Here is a 22,830-nt window from a genome sequence, read left to right as displayed (position 1 = left end):
TATTGTCCTGTTGTATTAACCAATATCATCCAAGCTTTAGCTGTCATACAAATGGCCTCACATTTCACTATAGAATACTTTGCTATACAAAAGAGTTCATAGTCGACTAAGTGGCCCTGATTTATTAAGTCTCTCCAAGACTGAAGAGGATATACTTTTGTCTGTCAACCTGGATGATCCAAGAAACCTGCAGTGGATTTGTTCAGAATTCAAAACATTTGGTAACAAAAAGCACATGACTTTAACAAGTCCATTCTAGGTTTCCAGAATTACCCAGCTTCACTGAGAGAGCTTGGAGAGCTTCAGGCCCAGTGACTGTAAAGTGCCCATTGGCTGCAAAACATACCAAAATCATCACCCTTTCATGCTTAACAGTTAATATAATGTGTTTGTGCTGATTTGCTAATTTGGTATCTGCTAAACATGGTGTTGTGCATTATAAGCAAACATCTCCATTTTGGCCCTGTCTGGTCAATTAGTATTGATCAGGAAGTCCTGCGGTTTGTTTAAATGTGACTTTGCAAACTTAAGCCACACTGTCATGTTCTTCAGAGAGAATAGGCTTTCACTTGGCAACCCTTCCAAGCAACCCATATTTGTTGAGTCTTTTTCTACTGTCCTGTCATGAACCTAAACATTTAACAAAGGCCTGTAGAACCTAAGATGAATCTCTTGGGTTTTTTTGCAATTTCTATGAGCATTGCATGAACTGATCTTGAAGTGAATTTGCTAGAACGTCCACTACTGGGAAGATTAGCAGCTGTCTTGAATTTCTTCCCCTAATGAATAATCTTTCTCACTGTAGAGTAATGGACCTAAAATTGTTTGTAATGACCTAATAACCTTGCCCAGATTGCGGGACAGCAGCAGTTTCTTCTCTGAGCTTATTGCTGATACCTTTCCTCTTTGGAATTGTGTTAGCACACACCTGAATGCTGCCAAAATATCTGCTTTCATAGAGGTGGTCATACTAAATAACAACACAGGTCAACATGTCATTTTCATCAGATATAATTTTGTATGGTATGTTTACGTAGATTTCAAGTCTGTGTTCAGTTTTTCTCTAGCACGTCTAGTTTTTGTAATGTAGCTAATTATATTATGTGTGAAATTCGTTATAAATAACCTTAACATATTACAACATTTAACGACAGTTTTCTTTTTTTAAGGTTAGAGACCGCACTAACTGCGATTGATTTCATTTGTCATCATGCCTGGAAATTGCCTTAATGACTCAGACAGTTTCTGTTATGTGTGTGGTTCATTCACGACGAAAGCACAACGTCGCCAAATTACCACAGAACTTAAAAATATATACAAATTATATTTCAGCTGTCCACTTGGTGACCTGGATAAATCTCCACATGTCATCTGTACCAGTTGTTCCAACGGACTGCGTGACTGGCAAAATCGGCGGCAATGCCATTTGCAATCCTGATGGTGTGGAGAGAACCGCGAGACTATCTAATCTGCTATTTTTGCTGCATCAACCAAAGTGGATTCTCAGATAAAACTAAGCACAAAATTGTATATCCCAGCCTGGATTCTGCAATTAGGTCTGTTCCCCATGATGATTCATTGCCAGTTGTTGTACCGCCAAATGATGGACTTGCTTCTGTAGAAGGTGATGAGGAATGTGCTGGAGTTGCAGCCAGTTACAACACTGAATCATCTGATCCTGACTACTTGGCCAATGAAGATTCAGAACCAGAGACCTTTACACAAGCAGAGCTGAATGATCTCGTTCGTGATCTAAATCTCCTTCCAAAGACAAAGCAGAACTTCTTGCTTCAAGGCTTTAACAGAAGCACTTGTATGCAAAGGGTGTAACTGTAACTCATTACAGAAAACAAAATCATAACTTGACAATGTTCTTTACTAGTGATGGCTCACTGTGCTACTGTCATGATATAAATGCACTCTTTAACATCTTGTCACAAGAGCATTTTCCATCTGAATGGCATATCTTCACGGATTCCTCTAAAAGAAGCTTGAAAGCAGTCTTACTGCATAATGGTAATTCCAAACCAAGTTTACCGATTGCCCATTACATTAACCTAGAGGAGTCCTATGACAACATGAAGTTACTACTTGAAGCAATCCAGAAAAAAACACACCAGTGGAACATCTGTGGGGATCTAAAAGTCATTGGCTTATTTTTGGGAATGCAAGGAGGATTCACAAAATATTGCTGTTTCCTATGCCTGTGGGACAGCCAATCTACGGGAGACCATTATGCCAAGTGCGATTGGCTACCAAGTGATACCTATGAGCCCAGAACAAGCACTGTCAAGTTTCTGCCTCTGGTTGATCCCCATATAGTATTCCTGCCACCTCCCCATATCAGGTTAGGCTTGATGCTGAACCTTGTAAAGGCCATGGGTAAATCAAACTCCATGGGATTTCAGTACCTTGTTGAGAAGTTTCCAAACAAAAGCACAGCAAAAATGAAGGAAGGGATATTTATAAGGCCACAGAACAAGTCTGTTTTGCAGGATGATGTTATCAAACAATCTCTCAGCAGCTGAGCTAGAAGCTTGGGATTCAAACTGGCTGTGTGAAAATTTCCTGGGAAACCATAAGTCTCCAGAATACAAGGAAGGAGTTCAGAATCTGCTTGATTCATACCAGAAACTGTGTCGTCTCATGTCATTAAAAGTACATTTCTTGCACTCACATCTAGAAATCTTGGTATGGTGAGTGACGAACAAGGAGAACGTTTTCACCAGGACATTCAGTTATTGGAGCACCGCTACCAAGGTTTCTGCAATGAAAGTATGATGGCTGACTACTGCTGGATGCTGTACTGCGACAATCCAGACAAAGAGTATACAAGAAAATCATACTCTAAGCATTTCTGAAGAAACAACCTGACTGACACTGCTCAGTAGATCTATACCACAGTGTGCCTTATTTTACTTCACGTTGAAGATGTATTAACATTCACTTCAATGGTGCTTTTGTTTTATTACAAAATACATGGACGTACAATATTAACTATAATAGTACTCATAACTCAGGAACTGTACGTGTTAGGGAAGAACTGAAAACAGATCTGAAATCTGCTTGAAAAACTTTTAGAAAAATTTGCTGTGGTTTTTGATGATTATCAAAACTAGTTTTTTGTTGACCTGTGTTATCAGTTCATTGGATTAGCAGCATCTAGCAGCAATTTAGCTCTCTAATTCCTATAGAATAAGGGTGTACTTCAATTTTTGCTTTTGTCTAAGTCTTAGGTAAATAATGACACCATATACAATGTCATGTGCTGTTGTCCATCTGAGGTTGTATTTACGTAATTTGAAGACCTGCTTTTTAATGTTCTGATGTGCAAAACCTTTGAATAAGAAATGGGTGTACTTTTTTCTCTTACAACTGTTTGTCTTTTAACATTTTCCAGCCGGAGCCCCAGGGTGCTTGCTGGAAATCTGAATTCTTATTATCCAATAATGTGTTCTTGGCTCTTTCGGTTATATATTATATTATATCATTATGTAGTATTTAATGGTTTGTTTTCACGAAGACCATATTGTGCATGGAGTACTTAGATCAATCGGCTGAGCTGCAAAGTGTACAGAATTATCAAAGCCTGGGAACTAAGGGAAGAAAATGATCTACAAACACTTTTATTTGGTTTTGTCTGACCTTGACAAACAGACACACTGCACACCTTGCCTTCAGATGGTTGAAAGAAATAACATACACATCCTGCATGTTTCGGGCTGTTGGCACTAGGGCAGGCAGGTGTCTCTTCGGCAATGACAAATCTGTCACACATGCTTGTCTTCGTGCAGCACATCACGTTAGTACATTCCTCAGCCATGTCTGGGATTGGTCTCTTTTTTTGATTCCCTCCCACAACAAATACAGGTTTAAAGATAATGATAGACTTTTAAGATATACAGTGTGCTAACAAAAGAATGCATTCTCTGCGATTTTAAAAAAAACATTTTATCACTTTAACCTTTTCAGAACCTTAGAAAACCAGGTTAAATGGTTTTCTTTAAAGCTTTAATAACACACACTGTCATGAGTTAAAAAAAGGAACTATAGGCAAAAGCAAAATGACTTTTATGTTTGCAGTTAACGCATTAGATTTTACTTTTTCTGTTTGCCTCACCACCCACCCCCAGCATAGCTTTTCTCACATCTGACAGCTATATCATGTGTGAGTGAATTTCTTTTGTTTATCATCAAGGTCCTATTCCTATGTCAACCGATCTTGCACTGCGTAGGCGCGAGATTGGGTGACATGGATTTGGTAAAAAAACTTGCTGATCTCACTGAGCATGCATGAGATCGGCAATTTTTTTCCCTATTGATGAAAGGGCTCCTTCTGCGCATGCCTGCTGCTCGGGCATGCGCAGAAGGAGCCCTTTCATCAATGGGGAAAAAATGCCAATCTCACACTTACCTTCAGTGCCACAGATCAGTCTATCCGTTGGGAGGTTTCTTCCATCGGGTCCCTTGTCGTCCTGGTATTCCTCTTTGGCCCTGCGCAGAGGGAGGACCAGGCGCCACCATCTTCTCCTCTCTTCTTCCGTGTTCTTCTTCCTACGTCACCCGATCTCACACTGTGCAGGTGCAAGATCTCACTGTGCATGCGTGAAATTGGCAATTTTTATTCCTTATTGATAAAAGGGTTCCTTCTGTGCATGCCTGAGATGCTCGGAGCAACCAAGAGCCTCCCAGAATAGGTAACCTAGGTATCCCAGGAGGCTCTGCGCCTCCATTCATTTTTGATCGCCAAGGATATCGAGAATTAAGGGGGTAACAAACAAAAATTTTACTTTAAAAAAAGGGTTCACATACGATCCAGTGGCCAATCCACACTGTTATGTTGCATGTTACAATGCACTAAAAAAACTTCTGGTATGTCATAAAAAGTAATGTTAAGTGTAGAACTAACAGGATAGTGCATTGCAATAAGTCATGTCTGTGGTTTTGTGCATTTTAGTGCTCTGGGAGGCCATAAAAATCTATGGCAACCCATAAAAATGCAAATATATAATTATGCTTTTATTGTGTTTTCATGTATCTCCCAGCCCCTGCTAACAAGGAAACACTCACGAGTGGCCAAGTCCTCTTTAAAAACGCTTTAGAAAACAGGCATCAAGGCATGTGGCACATGTAAACGCTTGACAGAACATCAAAACATACATACAAAAAAGCTAAGTAAACTATAATAATATATAGTTAAAAAAACTATATATATTAATGCATTAAAAGATAGCAAGCATTACTTATGCCAGTGCAGAAGTCTTTTGACTTTGATAAAAAAAAATCTTCAATTGTATTTAAAGAAAAATTTATTACAGGATAGATTAAAGTAAGTAAACTTTTAATAAGGCAATGTAATACAAAAGAAACACACAATGAGGTGTGAACATTTACCTACCTTTTTCCTTTTCAGTATCCATTCTTTGCTGCTGATGTCTGCTGACTACATTGGGTATGACCACAATTTTGTTCTATTCTTCTTTTATTCTAAACTCAAAGTCATAACAATTTTTGAGGCCCTGGAAACTTTTGAGTGCTTAGTTGCTGAACCAATAACTGAAACCGACATTCCGATTTATTTATAATATAATTTTATTTGTCCCAATCATAAATGAAAATACAAAATGGTATACTCATAATAGACATGATAGTGAATAATTGCTAAAATCTGCATGCCACTCAAATTTTTCAAACTTGCCTACCCATCTTCTTCTGTCTTTTGAAACCATCACTACTTCCCACCACTACATATCTCCCATCCTATTGTGTGTAAATTCTCCCACCTACTAGATTGTAAGCTCTTTGGGGCAGGGTCCTCCTGCATCACTGTCTGTATTAGTCTGTCATTTGCAACCCTATTAAATGTACAGCGCTGCGTAATATGTTGGCGCTATATAAATCCTGTTTAATAATAATAATAATAATATTAATAATAATATATACCTATGTATTTTGTTTTACAAAAAAAACATTAAAGAGAAGAACACCTACATGCAGAATAGTAATTTGTATGTCAGAATGCCAAGTTATTTCAGTAACCTCTTTGCTGATTACTCATTGGATTTCCCCTTACCAAAAACAATGGCCAGGCACAATTCCAAGTTTTGGTACAGTAGAAAGAAATAAAATTGTATTTCTTAGTAAGTATATATTTATCAACTGATTTTGGAAGAAGAAGTGTCCAACTAGAGGTTTTTCTAGTGCTTAAAGAAGCTCTGTATAAGAGGCTGCAAATCAGGCACCATAAGGTAGCTGCACATATCTTCCTGCACTCCCCTGCCACCCAATCCATTACTTTTTCTGAAAGTCCTGTCCAGATTTCTACTTTCTGAAAATGAAAACTTGTAAAGCTACTCCCCGTCATGTGGAATCAATTAGGCTTGGCAAATGGTCTTGTAGTGACCAAGCACTGCATTGTGGATGGGAGAAATGAACCAAATCCAAAAGTACCTGGTCACAGCACTCTAGAAGGGCATGAAGAATGTATCTGCAGGTACAACTTTATACTAGGTTTCCATTCACTGTATGGTCTATTTTTTGCCGTTATTACAAAATTAATTCAAACAAACCTTTGGTGTTTGGTAATTGGCCTGGCCATGTTATGAAGAAAGCCAATAGTATAAAATTCTGAATTGTCTGGCCGCAGTGAATTATGCTGACAATGCAGGAACTATGTGGTACATAATGATGCCTACTTTTTAGCACACAGAAACTTTATAACTTTTAAAATTCCTCTCCTGACCTATCCATGCAGAATAGAAACCAGTAAGGTCTAGAGAACACATAATATATGTTTCCCTGGTGCTGCATTGCTGCCATCTTGTTACTGGGTATTGCCCTTCATCCTTATAATTCTACATTGATATGGGTAAAGAAATGATAAATACCAATCTTAGAAGCCTCTTCTACAGTACCTCCTGATCACAATACACAATCATGATTTAAAGGATGTAAAGGAAATAATGAGCAAGTAACAATACTGCCACTCTCCCCTCTTCACCTCTTACCTTTCTGTGCCCATAACTAATTTTCCCCTAGTGTTCCCCCAGCACTCCCAGTTACCCCCCACCCCTTGTTTTTTCTTTTTGTTCTTTCTTATTGAATGAAGATAGGAATACACTGTGCAATCATGAAATCAATATACTGAGACAATGTAATCAATATAGGCTATGTTTATACAGATTTTTATTTTTGTTGTAACTCTTCAAATCTGTGTTCTACAAATCTGGACTCTGTACTGATGCATCGTTATGTTTTTGTAACTGCATTCTTTATTGTATTTTGTTTGGTTACAATTAGAAAAAATAAAAAAAATGTTTTGTTAAACCCAATAATTGTCTTCAATGATCACTGATTTGAATTTAATAGTGTTTCTTTATAAACAGAAATAAGATTTATTATTTGTTGTGTGCTATAAAGTAGTTGCTGCCACGGGTTCAAAGTCAACTCATGAAAAAAAAGTGAACTTTTTTGAACCATGGCAAAAAAATGTTTATATGGTAGGAATGAATGCTTTAGCTAGAGATAAGATATAACTTTTGTGTTTGTGTCGAATATAACTTTTGTGTTTCTGTTGATATCAACACAAACACATGATATCAACAACTGATTGTGAATAAGCACTCAAAGTATGAACAATGTATTCCCCAAATACCACCGGGGATAATGTGTGATACATTTTAAATATCGTACACCAGCCATTCTCTGCCAGGGTTCCTCCAGGGGTTCTATGATCTGTGGATTGTCTACCCGTTTGCTGGGACCCGCATAGTTCCAGAGCCAGGGGCATGACACCAGTGATCATAATCTGTTCTTAGCCTATCATTTAGAGCAATGAGCATTTATCCCACTAAATGAATTAGTGTTTGTAAGTTTCTCTTACTCCAACTCCAGTCATTTATTTGAGTTTTGGATAAAAAAAGGAAAGGCTGAAACTTTTAATTAAAAAAAAACTGGTGGAGGTTGCATCTTTTTCTTAATTAAAACAAAACAAGTTTTGGCTTGAAATTAGTGATATCAGGTTACTGGCATCCTTGGACCTTTTCATCAATTCATTACTAGGCACCATACTTCAGTAAAGCTTGTGATAGCCAAATATTCCTAACCTAAAATTGTTTTTTAAAAGTATTACGCGTTGAAAAAGGAAGGGCCCAATACCAAGACAATCAGATACGGCACTGATTTGAGGTTGGATTGTTCACAACTTGTTCAAAGTATCAAACCATTATACTCTCCTGGCAATGTGATATGAATGAAATAATAACTATTTTGAGCCACCACAGGAAGAGTAAAAAAAGTTCCCTTATATTATAACATCTGAGGTTTCTGAAACCATCCACCCTCTGTTCCACGTTTTTTTTATATATATATTATAAAAAAAGGAATACTAAATGATAACGAATCTAGAATCTGAAATGACTAAGAATCTAGAGTTTATTGTGTACTCCATTATTTCTTACTACATGTAGAATTAAGAGAGGATGACATCTAAATCTAGTCTGCTCATATTTTCTGGAATTTCAGTGGGATTCCCTATTCTTGTAGGTCATTTTGAAGAGTAGAAGTTCCAAGTTACTTTGGTGATCAGAAGTTAGATTAACATGGATAAAGTTACTGCTCTCTACTTGCTACAGTTGCAAAGAGTGTTTGAAAAAAAAACACCTCTAATTATCATTCTCCCCACCGTTTGCACTTTCTAAAGTGGCACCAAACCAAACCAAGTGTTGAATGTTCAGGCCAGTTTTGCCTTTTATAAATCTGAACAGCTATCAAATTATTGTCCATATTCACATTGTATGTAATCAAAACATTCATTATTACCAATACCTCTCAAACACAAGATTTAACTTGATGAGTACTGGTATGAAGACATTTTGGGGGAAATATGGACTTCTACTTTAAAATCTGCATAATGGCACAGAAATTGTTGTCTTAGAAAAAAGAATGTCTTAAAAGATCCTGTCTTTCCCAATAAAAATAATATTTTCCAAAAATGTCTCTTGTTTATATAACTGAGAGTTCAGAGTAAACAATGCTTTAATGCTTTAAGTGAACATCATCTATTCCTTTATAAAATCAATACCCATATTATGTCTGCTAATGTTGTGTTCTGCATAGAAATCAAACATTTATGTAGTTGCTGCCCACAGACCTTGTGCTTTGATAGTTGTGTACATGATCTCTTTCCTGCAATGTGTAAGTTTACATGCTTGGTATATATTTTTAGCTGTGATTAGGTGTCAGGGTCACTGCAGGTCTCTGTGCATTCAATGTTATCATCTGTTCATGTTTTTTATGCTTTGTTTGTAACTATTGGACTGTTTCTGATATTTCAGAGGGCAGTAACAAGCTTCTCAGCCACTTGGAGCAACTCTTTTATGAAGAAAGATATAACAACTAATGTAAAAAATTTGTGTGCAGGTCAATCCTTCTATCTGTATGGAGAAGTTTAATTATCTCAATGATCCGCAGGGTAAAGCTAGACACTTGTCCTTCAAAAGGAACGATCCTCAATGTACAAATGTTTGCAAAGAACTCTTGATGCCTTATATATGGCAACAACACAATCATTTGCAAAGCTAATTGTGTTGACTACAGATGCAACCGTTTAAAATGACATGTCTACTGCTCAGAATCAATTCTCTATATTGGACTAGGCAGTTATCTAGCGTGTATTTGTAGCGTACGTGTTAGTCTTAGTGTTGGGTAAGGACTTTGGAGGGTTTAGGTTCTCACTATGGTCCTGTAAAGATGGAAAAATCTTCCAAGTCTTTGGCAAGTCCTGGCTTTCAGCGGAGTACTGGTATGATGGACAGATCTTCCTTATCTTTGATGAGTCCTGGATCTCAGTAGAGTCCTGTGATAAAAAGACAGATCTTCCCAATCTTTGTTAAGGTGCGTACACACTTCCAATTTTTATCGTTCCAATCGAACGACGAACGATCGATTGGGCAAAAAATCGTTCGTAAAAAAGTAACCAACGACGCCGACGAACGAGGAAAGTCGCTGGAAACGAACGACCGGACCGGCGGATCGGATTGGGCGACGATCGTTGAACATCGTTCGTGTGTACGGTCGTTCGTTGATCGTCCATGTTCAGAGCATGCGTGATGAACGAACGTCCGTTCACTTTCCTGTCGTGCACATAGTTCCTCTATCGCTTAAACGATCGTATCTATTGTGTGTACAATATCTACGAACGATCGTGTCGTTACCTCTATGTGCAGTATCGGTGCTATACGATCGTTCATATATATCGTGCAGGAACGTTCGTCGTTCGTTTTCCGACGATAATAATTGGAAGTGTGTACGTAGCTTTAGGCCATGGTAAGGGTTGAGTCATGTAATGATGGACAGATCTTCCTTATCTTTGTTAGGCCATGGTAAGGGTTGAGTCATGTAATGATGGACAGATCTTCCTTATCTTTGTTAGGCCATGGTATCAGTTGAGTCATGTAATAATGGACACATCTTCCTTATCTTTGATGAGTCCTGGATCTCAGTAAAGTCCTGTGATAATAGACAGATCTTCCCAATCTTTGTGAGGCCATGGTAAGGGTTGAGTCATGTAATGATGGACGGATCTTCCAACCCTTTGGTGGGTCCTGGCTTTCGGCTGGGTTCTGAGATGATGCGCAGATCTTTCCAACCTCTGGAGGGTCCTAGCTTTTAATAGAGTCCTGTGATAATGGACATATTCTCCATATCTTTGGTAGGCCCTGCCACTCGGTAGATTTCTGTGATGACAGGCAAATATTTCACCAACCATCCTTCTTATGGAGAACCCCACCTTAAAAAAAAACATTGTCAATCCAGCTGGTGTAAAGTAGTAAAGCAGTAGTAAAGTATTCCTATATAACTGTGATTGTTCAACTGCAGTAATAATATCCTTTAAAAAAATCAACAACTGGCTTAGATACATTACTTTATTCTTTTTTTCCATCATAAGTACTTAGATAATTAGACGGGGATAATACAGCGATCAATAACAAATAAAAAATATAAAAGATATACATCAATTTGCCCAAGTGAAACAAATGCAAGATTAACAGCAAGGACAATATTGGGCAGTATCAGAATTCTGAACAAGGAACAGTGAACTTTCAACCAAGGATTTGGATATGAAAGGGGCATACAGATTCACCAGAAAAACAAATGTGGTGTCCTGAATGAATATTACTTAATTCTGTTCACAGTAATTTAAAACAATGAAGCTGCACATAATGCATTTATTAATCCCATTTTTATTAAGCATTGCTCTGTATATATGGAGGCTTATAAAGTACTCAAATATTTTCCAATATTCACTACAATGGCATTATATTGGTTTTACATCCAGATATAATTGTGCGATTCATCCTCCGATCCCTGAGAGAACCGATATCATGAAATATAATATCTGACTCTTTACATATGTTGTGTACCAAGATAAACAGATTGTTGTTTATCAATGACAAATGAGTATGAACACCCATCAACTTCACAATGCCCTGTGGCATTTCCAATGATATTGGCAACCTAAAGGGTTCCTCTGCAATAAAAAGGTTGCCATATAGCAAATGAGAAATATCCAGCAGCCATTACCCCATTTTCATTGGATGGAATCTATCTAATGCACCCATAGATAATAAGCCTGATTTATTAAAGCGCTCCAACACTGGAAAAGATAGACCATCATGGGAGAACCTGGGTGATCCAGAAAACCTGGAACTGATTTCTTAAAAAACCATTTGCTATTAGTTTTCAGTCCTGGGCCAGATCCATTCCAGGTTTACTGGATCACACAGGTTCTCCCATGATAGTCTATCATCTTCAGTGTTGGAGAGCTTTAATAAATCAGGCCCAATCATCACCCTTTCACATGCTCTTACAATAAAAAACAATGGTTTTAGGTGGTTTTAGACATCATGGGCCTTGGTCTAGGTCAGGGCTTCAAATGTACAACATTCCAGCACATTGCATGTTCCCAGGCCCTGGCTGCTATTGGATAGGACAGGCAGTGACTGCCGGAGATCAACATTACTCTTCTATTACACTGCAAAGAAAAATATGAACAAGTGTTTAATTTTTACCATATGCTGCTTGTTAATACTATGCAGTACTATGAAACCAAATTCCATGTAGTTACTTTCAGGTCATATCAGCTAAATACATTCCAGGTGTTTCAGATGACTGGAACGCCCATCTCCTGCTGCAGAAAACCATGCTTGCTTAACCTCCTGGGCCGTTCATTTCTGTCCATGTTTATATGTCTAAAAGCAGTACATTGTCTTTTATGAAAATGTTACAGTATAATATAATAGTATGAGTATAAAAAAGTTTGAAACACAAAATCATGTCAAAATAATAAATTAAATAAATAAAAAATAAATAAATTTCATAATAAACTTTGACATGATGTTGTGTTTCAAACTTTAATATACTCATACTATTATATTATACTGTAAAATACATTTTCATATAAATTCAGTCTATTGCATTCAATACAGATATTTTATATGAATATGATATGAATATGATATGAATGCAATACAAAATAGTTTGTAATTCCCGCTGCACCCCTAGCAACGGTGGTATGCACGTTGGGGGACAGATATATATATATTTTTTTATCAAATCTCCCGTAACATGATCCTTTAAACAAAAACCCTGTGCTCGGAAAAAAAGTGCAAGTGCAAAAACACCACACAAAAAACGTGCACTGGGGTACTATTTGTAATCCCTCCTCTAAAGAGGAAGGGCCACACAATTTCCCCAGACCCCCCAGAGCAAGGCTCCTGACGAGGGCTGGGTACTAAGGCCATCCAGCTGAAGCTGGAGTGAATCTCTAAGCCCGTCTGGTCCTTCTCTCTATGGGACTGCATAAGCGGTCCCAACAGATACTAGGCTGGGAGCTCTCCCGAAGATAGATTCCCAGTAAGGGAAAGTACCTGACCGAAAGGCCAAAGTACTCCCCAAGACTACAGGGCTAGCCCAGAAGGGAATAGCACCCTCCATCAAAAAAGTGGCACACAACTACTCGCTGGGGGACAGATCGAGAAACAGGAAGCGCCAGAGGATGGCAGGAGCCTGGAGGACGCTGATGGGCCCACTGTTTATTGTTTTAGCTACCTTGAGAGTGACGCAGGGTTACCGCTTTCAGCAGGTCTTTTTTACCTCGAGCCACACTCAGGCTTACTACTCGGCAGGTAATGTAAGCAGAGGACTCTCTGTAGAGGTCTTGTACCCCTTGGTGGCTCAGATCTATAATTCTCTGCTGATTGGCTCTGATTCAGAAAGGGGCGTGTACAAATTCTGCAAGGAGACCACTGCTTTCATATAGAGTATAGCTGCGTACACACTTGCAATTTTTGTCGTTGGAAAGGATCTTTCACGATCCTTTCCAACGACAAGGGGCTGCAAGATGCATGAACGGTGCTGTACATACAGCACCGTTCATGCTCTATGGAGAGGGGAGAGCGACGGAGCGGCACCCTGCTGCGCGCTCTCCCCTTCCCTTTCATTACGATCGGCTGTCGTCCATCGTCCGTGGATCCGGCTGGTCGCTCGTCCGGACGATGGACGACACCGACTGTACACACGGAAGATTGGCATCGGCCAATTATCGGGCGATAAAAATCTGACGTGTGTACGTAGCTTAAGGGTCCTTCTTTACCACATGTTGGCTGTGTAGAGGCTTTTCTACATTGGATGTGACTGCTCCCCAAATAAATATTAGTAGGATTCTGCATTCCTTTTGAACTATTAGTTCTGTAATGAAACTATAAAGGAAAATAAAGTCAGAAATAATAAAGTGTGGACTGTTTTCCAGCACAGTGACTCATTGACAATATTGCCCTCCCCCCCTGACATCTCTTCCTTCTCCCTCCCTCTGTTTACTACACTCAGGCTACATGCACAGCCAGGATTCCTCAATGGCGGATGACACGCCCCCTAAGACGCCGTGTCCTAGTAACGCGTTCCCGCCCCCGGACACCTGAGCCAATCCCAGCATTTACCCTTGTATCCACCGAGCACGTGCGTCTCTGTCCATCGTCTGCAAGAGGCTAAACGACACCCGCTTCGGGCTCTGATTGGTTGCCGAGTCCTAGGCGTGGCTGCCGGCTTTAAAATACAGGGTGAGCCCCGCCCTTGTAGTGGAAAGCAGTCGTTCCGCACGTAGAGAGGTGTATAGGGTTGGCGGGGAGCCGTATACAGACACGTAGCTGCAGCTTTCTAGGAGGCTTCTTAGTCCTGGGATATATACAGAGAGGGAGGACAGAGACACACATGGGCATATGCTGGATATAGACACATGCGCCTGGCCATACTTCTACCTTCTATTCTCCATTCACAGAGACTCATGGACTTTCCTTTCATTGGACATCCTAGGGGTTCTGATTGACACATCTGAGTTTGTAAGGAAGCTATTGGTATCGGTACTGGTCCAAAATCCCAATAGAGGTTGTAGTGTCTGACCCTGGGACCTCCTCCGCACCTTCCCAAGCCATGCTTCTCAAGCATAGCCCATCGGTGGACCTTGAGAAGCTGGCACTGGAGCACATTGCGCCCCGTTTGCGTTCAGCCGGCTATTGTTACTTGGATAAGTTCTTGGGAGAAGAGCTGGGCAATCAGGTACTGGCCCAGGTCAGACGCTTGCACCAGGAAGGGGCATTAAAGGATGGCCAGTTAGCGGGGAACCTGCGAGGAGTCTCCAAGAAGCACCTACGGGGAGATAAAATCGCATGGATCGCTGGTACTGAAGAAGGATGTGAGGCTATTGGACTTGTCCTCTCCATTATTGACCGACTAGTGGTGTTATGTGGAAACCATCTGGGCCAGTACTATGTGAAGGAGAGGTCCAAGGTGAGACCCTCTACTCATACTGGCTGTACCCCATCATCCCGGATTCCAGCCTATTGCATGTGTGTCTTTTGTGGAGTGTTTTCTTCCCTGTCCTAGAAGCATAAAACAAGCCGCATCTTCACTTCTTCACCATGAGCCCAATGCTTGTCCATTTTTTTTTTTTTTGGCCAAGGCTGACTCTGCTTTTCTAACCATTTCCATTTGTTTCTTTTCTTGCTCTGGGTCATGTCATGTTTTGTCCTAATGTCTGCTTTGATCTGCATGGCTTTTCATTGTAGAATGCATGTGCTTATTGTATCCTTGCTTATACTCTCAACAGCAAATCCTTTTTTTTAGTATTCCAATACATCCGAAAATCATTTGGGCTTCTCTTTTCCATATCTCCAGCCATCACCACTTTGATGGTTTTTATACATTAGGTTCCATTGCTGTGCCCCCTATAAGGTATTCACACCGATGGCAGTGATCACATACATTTGGAAGATGTTTCATAGCTTATCCAAGCAGATCCCCGGGTCAGGAACATGATGTGTGTATGTATAGCCATTTGGATTGAGGAGGTTGAGCTACCCATGCTGGGATATGTTCCTTACGCTCATTAAAGCTGCTTGGATGAGCCGAGAAATGTCTTGAACAAGTCCGATTGAATGCTACCTATATTAGATCTGCCATGACCTGGGCCTGTCTCTATGCTTCTAAATACAAATGGTGGTGCCCACCCTGGTTACATACCCTACTCTCATCGCTCTACATACCCTTTGATTTCTACAAGCCTGCTATAGACCCAGGCTCTTACAACACCTATGCCTTCTAAATTCCTGCAGGTTTCTAACCTGGTGGTGTATCATGTATTGCCCCATTTGGAATACTTTGTTCTATTTTAATTGCTCCCAAGTGTTCTACTTCATACAACATTCTACTCTTTACTTGAAATCCACTTAATACCTAAAGATAACATGCAATAAACCATTATGTTTCGCTGTCATCGTTACTGGGTTATATGGACGGTTAGGAATTCCTATAAAATGAAAAAAGCAATCATAAAGTTTCAGAAACCTTGACTATGATCCAAAAGGCACCGGCCTCCTTTAATTATAGGATTTGGTAACTTCTGCTCTGTAATAATTAAATCAGTAGTGTGGTAAAACATGTCTTTCACTATTTCATACATAAACTGTCACTGAATTGTGACATCTGTAGCAATATCTCCATTTGAGATGACGACTGTACAAAAAACCTGGCTCCGTAGATGTAAGTTTGGATGTAAAAACAAAATAAAACAATCATTGTCCATAAATAGATCAGATTATTATTGTCTGAATTCATTCCTGGAATCTGAAATCAAACATTTCCATCTATCTTATCAAGTTTCTTATCACATCACAAGTCAAACATTTACTTTTCCCGTGTCTGTAGTTAGGCAAATGTGAAATATAGGTGGTTGTACATTCAATTCCTTGCATGGTGTGGACCTGCTGCAGGTCACTAGTCCATGAAAATGCTTTCTAGGAAATTAAAGGAACCATTTTTTTTTCTAGGCAATGGTTGCGTGTTATCCAGGCAATGGAACTGGCTATGTGCGGCATGTAGATAATCCAACGCAGGATGGACGGTGCATTACCTGCATCTATTACCTGAACAAGAACTGGGATGCTAAGGTAGGTTAGATTGTTCTCAAATATTGTCTGTGCTGGGACTTGCTGGATCCATTAGACAGAGTAGCTTTAGATGCTTGGTACTCAAGATCTAAAATTTAGCTGTTTACAAGGGATTTTTATTATATTATTATTACACAGTATTACATAGCGGCATTATATTATGCAGCACTGCACAAAGTCCATGGTCATGTTACAGACTGTCCCTAAAGGAGCTCACAACCTAATGTCTCTACCATAGTCATACAGTCTAAGGTCAATTTTGGGGGAAGCCGATTAACCTAACTGCATGTGTTTGGAATGTGGAAAGAATCTGGAGTACCCAGGGGAAACCCACGCAAACACAGGGAGAACTGACAAACTCCATGCAGATATTGTCCTGGCTGAGATTCGAACCTAGGACCCATAGAAGTTCTTTGAGAATGCTGCTATAGGAAATTTTTTATTTATTGCATACAGTTCTTCTGATTCACCCTGTACTCTTCTAAATGTATTTATTGCAGGTTCATGGGGGAATTCTGCGAATTTTCCCTGATGGTGGCTCAGATGTGGCAGATGTAGAACCACTCTTTGACCGGCTCCTTTGTTTCTGGTCGGACCGTCGTAATCCTCATGAGGTTCAACCTTCCTATGCCACAAGGTAAGTCCCAATTCACTTAAGGGCTTTGGGTTGTATTTTCATGTTCTCTGTACAGGATCTGTAATGGTTATCCCGTGCTTCTACAGGTATGCTCTGACAGTCTGGTATTTTGATGCCAAAGAGCGAGCAGCTGCTAAACAGAGGTTCAAAAGATTAAGTGGTAAGTTGTGTATATAAATTTATATGTGCAATTAGCTGGTAGAGAATTTTAGTTGTGTCTGTAACTTGGGGTCACTCCTTACCTGTCCAGGCCATACCTATAATAATGCTGTGAAATGAAATACCCAGGTGGGGTAAAACCTCCATTTTATACTTTTTGGAGAATCCACTTATAATTACTGAGAATGTCACTACTTCCAAAATAGACTTTTATATTGTATATCTATTATTTATATCTGTATGTAATATAGAGTAGAAATGGGAAGTTCAACTCAGATATTCTCTAGGTGTCACCTGAACCAGAAGTGAGGGAAAGAAGAAGAATAACAAACTTCTAAACTATCTAAATTCTAAAATACTATCTCACTTTATCCAATTTAAAGTGATGTCTGGAGCCAGTTTAATGCCAAATATTCTCTAAAAGCCACACGGTAAAAGTAGTTGTTCTCCTACTGGTGACACTTATAGAATTATCATATATTTGGTTTGCAATAGAGCGTTCAGCACTGGTATTTGGTTGCCTTCAAATGAGGCAAATGGTGCATGCAACATCTGATTGCTGCTCAGCCTGAACACTGTAGTAGACTTGCAACAACAATTTGGTGTTATTGAACGTTAGGCTACGTACACACGTGCAATAATTATGGTTGGAAACGAACGACTAACGACCGATCGTCCGATAATTGTTAACAAAAAAGTGCACAACAACACAGATGAACGAGGAATGACGCTGGAAACTAACAACCGTCCCGGCGGATCTGATTGGGCGACAATCGTTCGCTATCTATTGTGTTCAGTGATTGTGGATTGTTCTGTGATACACTTTCTCCTGTACATGTCACTTCCTACATCGTTCAAACGATCGTATCTAGTGTGTGTACGTTATTGAGGGATTATATTTGAACGATTGTATTGTACAGAATCGTGCACAATACGATCATAGAAAATAAACATTGATCGGACGTTAATCGTTCGTTTTCTAACGACAATTATTGCACATGTGTACGTAGCCTTAGTCAAACATTGCACACATTCCACAATATTCTTCTAATGTTTAGTATGCAGTCCCCTCGGATGTCCCTGTGAGCCTTACCTACAGTGCATGGAAATCCTAACCTCAGATTGTTTGTTCCATATTAGTCTGTTAAATATACAATTGTTTAATAAGTGCAACAAAAATATCCACTGATCCCGCCAGGAATCTAGTAATAACTTTTTCTGTTTCAGTTAGTTTTTCCCAGCTGTCTCTATGGTCTACAGAACCCCTTTCCTTTCACTCATGTTATGTAGGAATTAAAAATGCTTTTACTAGTTTTTGATATTCAATTATTACCTCCTAGTGGCATCTGGTGTGTATCCAAGCCTATACATCCTGTCCTGCTCTATCTATGAACCTTTTCTTTTATATCCATCATTATGTTCATAGCATTGTGCCGGCACATTTATACCAGGGTACCCCATCTGCAAAATGCAGGACACATCTGATTTCACTGATCCCTGGATAACATTAGGTGTGACAGCAGTTTTTGGGAAATTGACTAAATACCATAATTCTCTTGAAGTTATTTTGGGGCTCTTTTATTGTAGATCTAACTTTGGATTTTTTATGTTTGTATTTATATTAGTGCTAGGAGTCCCTGCTTTGTCAATGACTACAAGATCAGTCTTAGATCTGTATTGTGCTGCAACACATAGCAACCTCTTTCACCCATTCAGATAATGGGTTGCTTTAGGTAACCTCATTGTTCCTCAACCCTCAATAAAGAACAGGTCTTTCAGCTTTTACTGAACTAGGAAACCCAATAAAGATCGCTCTCAGATTCTAGAGCCGTATAATCCTTCCCCACATAAATGTTTGTAGGACATACGTGAACTTTACTGTCTTATCCTCTAAGTTTTATTCTTGCTGACATTCTTAGAATTCACAAGACGGTAAAACCATTTTTCACTCTGTTGATGGATTGAGTCTCATAAAATGGGCTCGTATAGTTGATATTTATAGAAGCGTGGCAGCACTTCTCTGGTTGGAGATTTGCATTTACATTAAGGGCTTAGCGTTTGTAGAAGCATCCAGATGTGTCAGCTTTGTATACGTGTGTTTCCTGGTCAGTGAAAACATGTGCAGTGCCGTGTGTGACTGTGTACGTGTGTGACACTGTGTACGTGCCTTTCTGTATGTCAAAGGAGGAGCCTGACTCTGTAGGTTTTATCACCATTCCAGTCACAAGCTCTTTGGTGATTAAAGCAAGCAGGAAGCTATCCTTATCAGAGGTCACAATGTCCCCTTATAGCAGGAGAATGTACACATTCACAATCATTATTCACATTGTATTCATTCAATACGCTCAAGGCCATATCTGATGGCAGAATATGTACAATGTATGCGGGCAAGGGTTATTTCCCAGTATTCTGCTGTATGTTCAATTGATTAAATCGCACACAAATATAGGAATCTGCATTTTTAGCCGCACATTTTCAGATCTTGAAATTATTATTTTAAAATTGATTGCTTTTTTTAATAATTAATAATATCACCTGGTGTGCTTTTCTGAACTGAGCCTTGTCAGTGTAATAAATCAATACTTCTGATCGAATATAGTTCTTGTTTTAAAATTTTGTTATCAACATACACATGTATTAAAATACAGAGTGCATGTGCTGCATAAAAATTTAAATACAAATCATATTAATTTTATATGGTTAAACTTATGTAGGGACAGTTTGGTGCATAGTGGGTCTGATTTATTAAAGATCTCCACGACTGAGGAAGATAGATGAAGAATCTGGAATAAATCTGATCCAAGATAAAATTAGTTTGCTTTTGATTGCCAAATATTTTAAAAGAAATATATTCCAGGTTTGCTAGATTACCCAGCTTCTTCCATGATAGTCTATCTTCTCCAGTTTTGCAGAGCTCTAAAAAAAATTAGGTCTTATGTGTATGCCTATTAATGTCTAATGGGGCCCAGCACACATCTACACACATGACCCTTTAATGCACCACAAAACAAACATATGAAAGCACATGTACTATGTAGCAGCTTGTTAGCTAATGTCGGTATGTGTATTTTTTTTTTTGATCTATAGAAAAAGTATAGGCAGATGCAACATGTATCAACAGATCTAAAAATGTGCAGCACTTTGCAAATCCTCCTTCATGTTTATCATTTTAAAAAAGACATTGAAAGAGAAACACATGTGTAACTGCATAGGCATCAATTTAAAACTGTCTTTTTGACTGCACATCCCCTAGACTTAAGATAAAGTTTCTTTTTACATATAAGTCCCCATTGTTCTCACCAGCCCCTTTTAGCCGGGTGCTCCACCCTGCACTTTTCAGCAACCACCCGGCTGTTTTGTGTGGTTACTGAAGAGTTGGGACACATTTCAGGGGCTGCCACTCGTGTCTCTGTGACTTGGATTTTGTGTTTAGCAATTAAACATTTTTCTTTCATTCCTTTAATCTAGAATCCAGACAGGATCCTACATCCGAGGACAGCTGAATGTGTATCTCGTGAAAATATGGCATGATGTTGGTCTTCCTTCGGCAAAGTGTCTTATGTGAACATATGTCGAAATATGGGGTCATAAAGAGTGCTTGTGACCATTCCACTGTAAAAACAAGTTCATTCCATTGTCTACAAAGAAGACCACATCCTTAATATATTGGACTGGGTTCAACTTTTAAGGACGCTTTGAGGACTCAATGAAGCCAGTGTTTGTCAAGTTGTGGGACTGGAGCCACCATCGTTGGGTCAGAATATGGTGTGTGTTGGCAGTGCAATCTGTTGGATAATGGAGTACCTGCCCATGTACAGGATCATTTATGCCCACTTCTGACCCCTGAAATTTATATATTGGTACATTATGTTTTAAATACTACAGAGTCTAAAAGACAGGCCTGATGGTAATGTGTATTATATGTACTATGGAAATGATTATGCATTTAATGATAGCGGGAATGGTACGGTCACTGACCACAAGACATGCCTGCGGGTCAGAGCATGTCCACCTTGTAAAAAAAAGTTTTTATCTTGTAATATCTGTCTGTTTACAGCAACCAGTTTAATGATATTTGTGAGAGGTTACGCTTCCTAATTTTTATGCAGTCTTTTTGTTGGAATTTCCAAAATAAATAATGGCATAGTCCTAGTGTCTTGTTTTGTTACTGCACAATAAAAATATAGATACGGTTAGCTCTGGTATTCTACTCTCAATTACTGGTAATTAAATCATCTTCATATAATCCATTGACTACCTCTTGGCTACTGAGGTGTGTAACCTTGTCATATAATGGAGAAAATATAGCGTTGCCCTGAAATGTTCAGTTTTATTATCTTAGTGTGTGGATGGTTGTAGAAGTGAAGTCATAGAATGGTATAGGTGTGTTGTTTATGTATACAAGCACAGAGAAGGGCATTGCTCCAGTGGCCAGTGAAGTAAGAGGTGGTGATGGCGGGGGTATCGGGCACAGTGGTAAGAATGGGGGTACAGATGTGATACAGAATGAGGAAAGTGCTTCCAGCTGGGTATGGTTGTTGAAAGTGACGCTGGTCTACATTAAAATCTTCATTCAACTGTGCATTGTGTAGAAGTAACACAACGCTTTTACCCTTCTATTTTAAGTTTTCCCAAAAAACTACACTGCCCCCAAAGCAGACCATGTAATTATAGTGCTGACCTCTAACCAATCTTCAGATACCAGCAATCGGCTCCCAGTAAAGGATTAGCCATTACTAATTAGTCATCTATGGCTCCTACACGTCACATGCTGAATAGAGCTGCAAATATATTTTTAGTGATGGCAGACTTCCTGGGTCTGGAGCAGATTGCTGGAGGTTAGATGAGCAGCACTGTAACTAAATACTGGATCTGGCTTCCTCCTCCGACCTCAACGTGGGGGGGGACATTTTCCAATTTTGTCACACAAGGCAATGCTAAACGGGAACAGTGACATGGAGTGAGTAATAGATTTATTACAAATTTACAGTTTGACTCATAAATTCCTCCTTTGCTGCTTTAAAGAAGCATTCCCACCTAATGAAACCCAAATCTTACGTGTCTGTTTAAAGTGAAAGTCTGCCTCTTGCTTACTAATCTGTCTGTTAGCTGCCTGGGAATTTAGATGCAAATTACTGTTATGTGCACTAAAATTATAAAAACAAAGTACACACAAGACTTTAGGGCTTCCAAAGTTGTTCAGAAACATTAACAATATTTATGCTAAAAAATTGTAAATGGTCTTAAAGTCATAATGCAGATAATATAAAATACAAAACAATACTTTCAGTTAGATACACTGCACATGCATATTGTGTATTATATAACAGTTGACCTAAAGCAGCAGTAGAGTTTTGTACCATATGAGTCATTGATTATTAGGCAAAGTTTGTTTAAGCCAGGTATAGCCTAAAGAAAAGAATTTGGTATATCCTACAAACTTAAATATTTTATTAACTTACGTTCCCCAATATAAGGTTTCACTGGAACTACAAACTTCCTGCAGTTAAAGGAAATGAAAAGGCTGTACTA

General features: G+C 39.1%; 1 protein-coding gene across 1 annotated transcript; it reads left to right on the top strand.

The window, feature by feature from the left end:
* The first annotated feature begins 14,136 nt into the window (after positions 1-14,136).
* Positions 14,137-21,494, top strand: EGLN3 (egl-9 family hypoxia inducible factor 3). The gene is made up of 5 exons (XM_072428333.1): positions 14,137-14,844; positions 16,383-16,502; positions 17,003-17,139; positions 17,226-17,299; positions 20,767-21,494. Exons 1-5 carry the CDS (start codon positions 14,488-14,490, stop codon positions 20,799-20,801), a joined length of 723 nt encoding a protein of 240 aa, XP_072284434.1. The 5' UTR covers positions 14,137-14,487; the 3' UTR covers positions 20,802-21,494.
* Positions 21,495-22,830: the final 1,336 nt, after the last annotated feature.

Source organism: Pyxicephalus adspersus, chromosome 12, assembly GCF_032062135.1.
Source record: "Pyxicephalus adspersus chromosome 12, UCB_Pads_2.0, whole genome shotgun sequence".
Taxonomy (NCBI): domain Eukaryota; kingdom Metazoa; phylum Chordata; class Amphibia; order Anura; family Pyxicephalidae; genus Pyxicephalus; species Pyxicephalus adspersus.
Note: the sequence above shows the minus strand (reverse complement) of the source record. Positions and strands in the feature narration are given on the sequence as shown.

Excerpts from the sequence above, each read along its gene's own strand:
- EGLN3 (XM_072428333.1), top strand. The coding sequence starts at position 14,488 with ATGCTTCTCAAGCATAGCCCATCGGTGGACCTTGAGAAGCTGGCACTG. Across the intron at positions 14,845-16,382 it reads ATGTGAAGGAGAGGTCCAAG|GCAATGGTTGCGTGTTATCC; the intron begins GTGAGACCCTCT and ends TTTTTTTTCTAG. Across the intron at positions 17,300-20,766 it reads GAGGTTCAAAAGATTAAGTG|AATCCAGACAGGATCCTACA; the intron begins GTAAGTTGTGTA and ends CCTTTAATCTAG.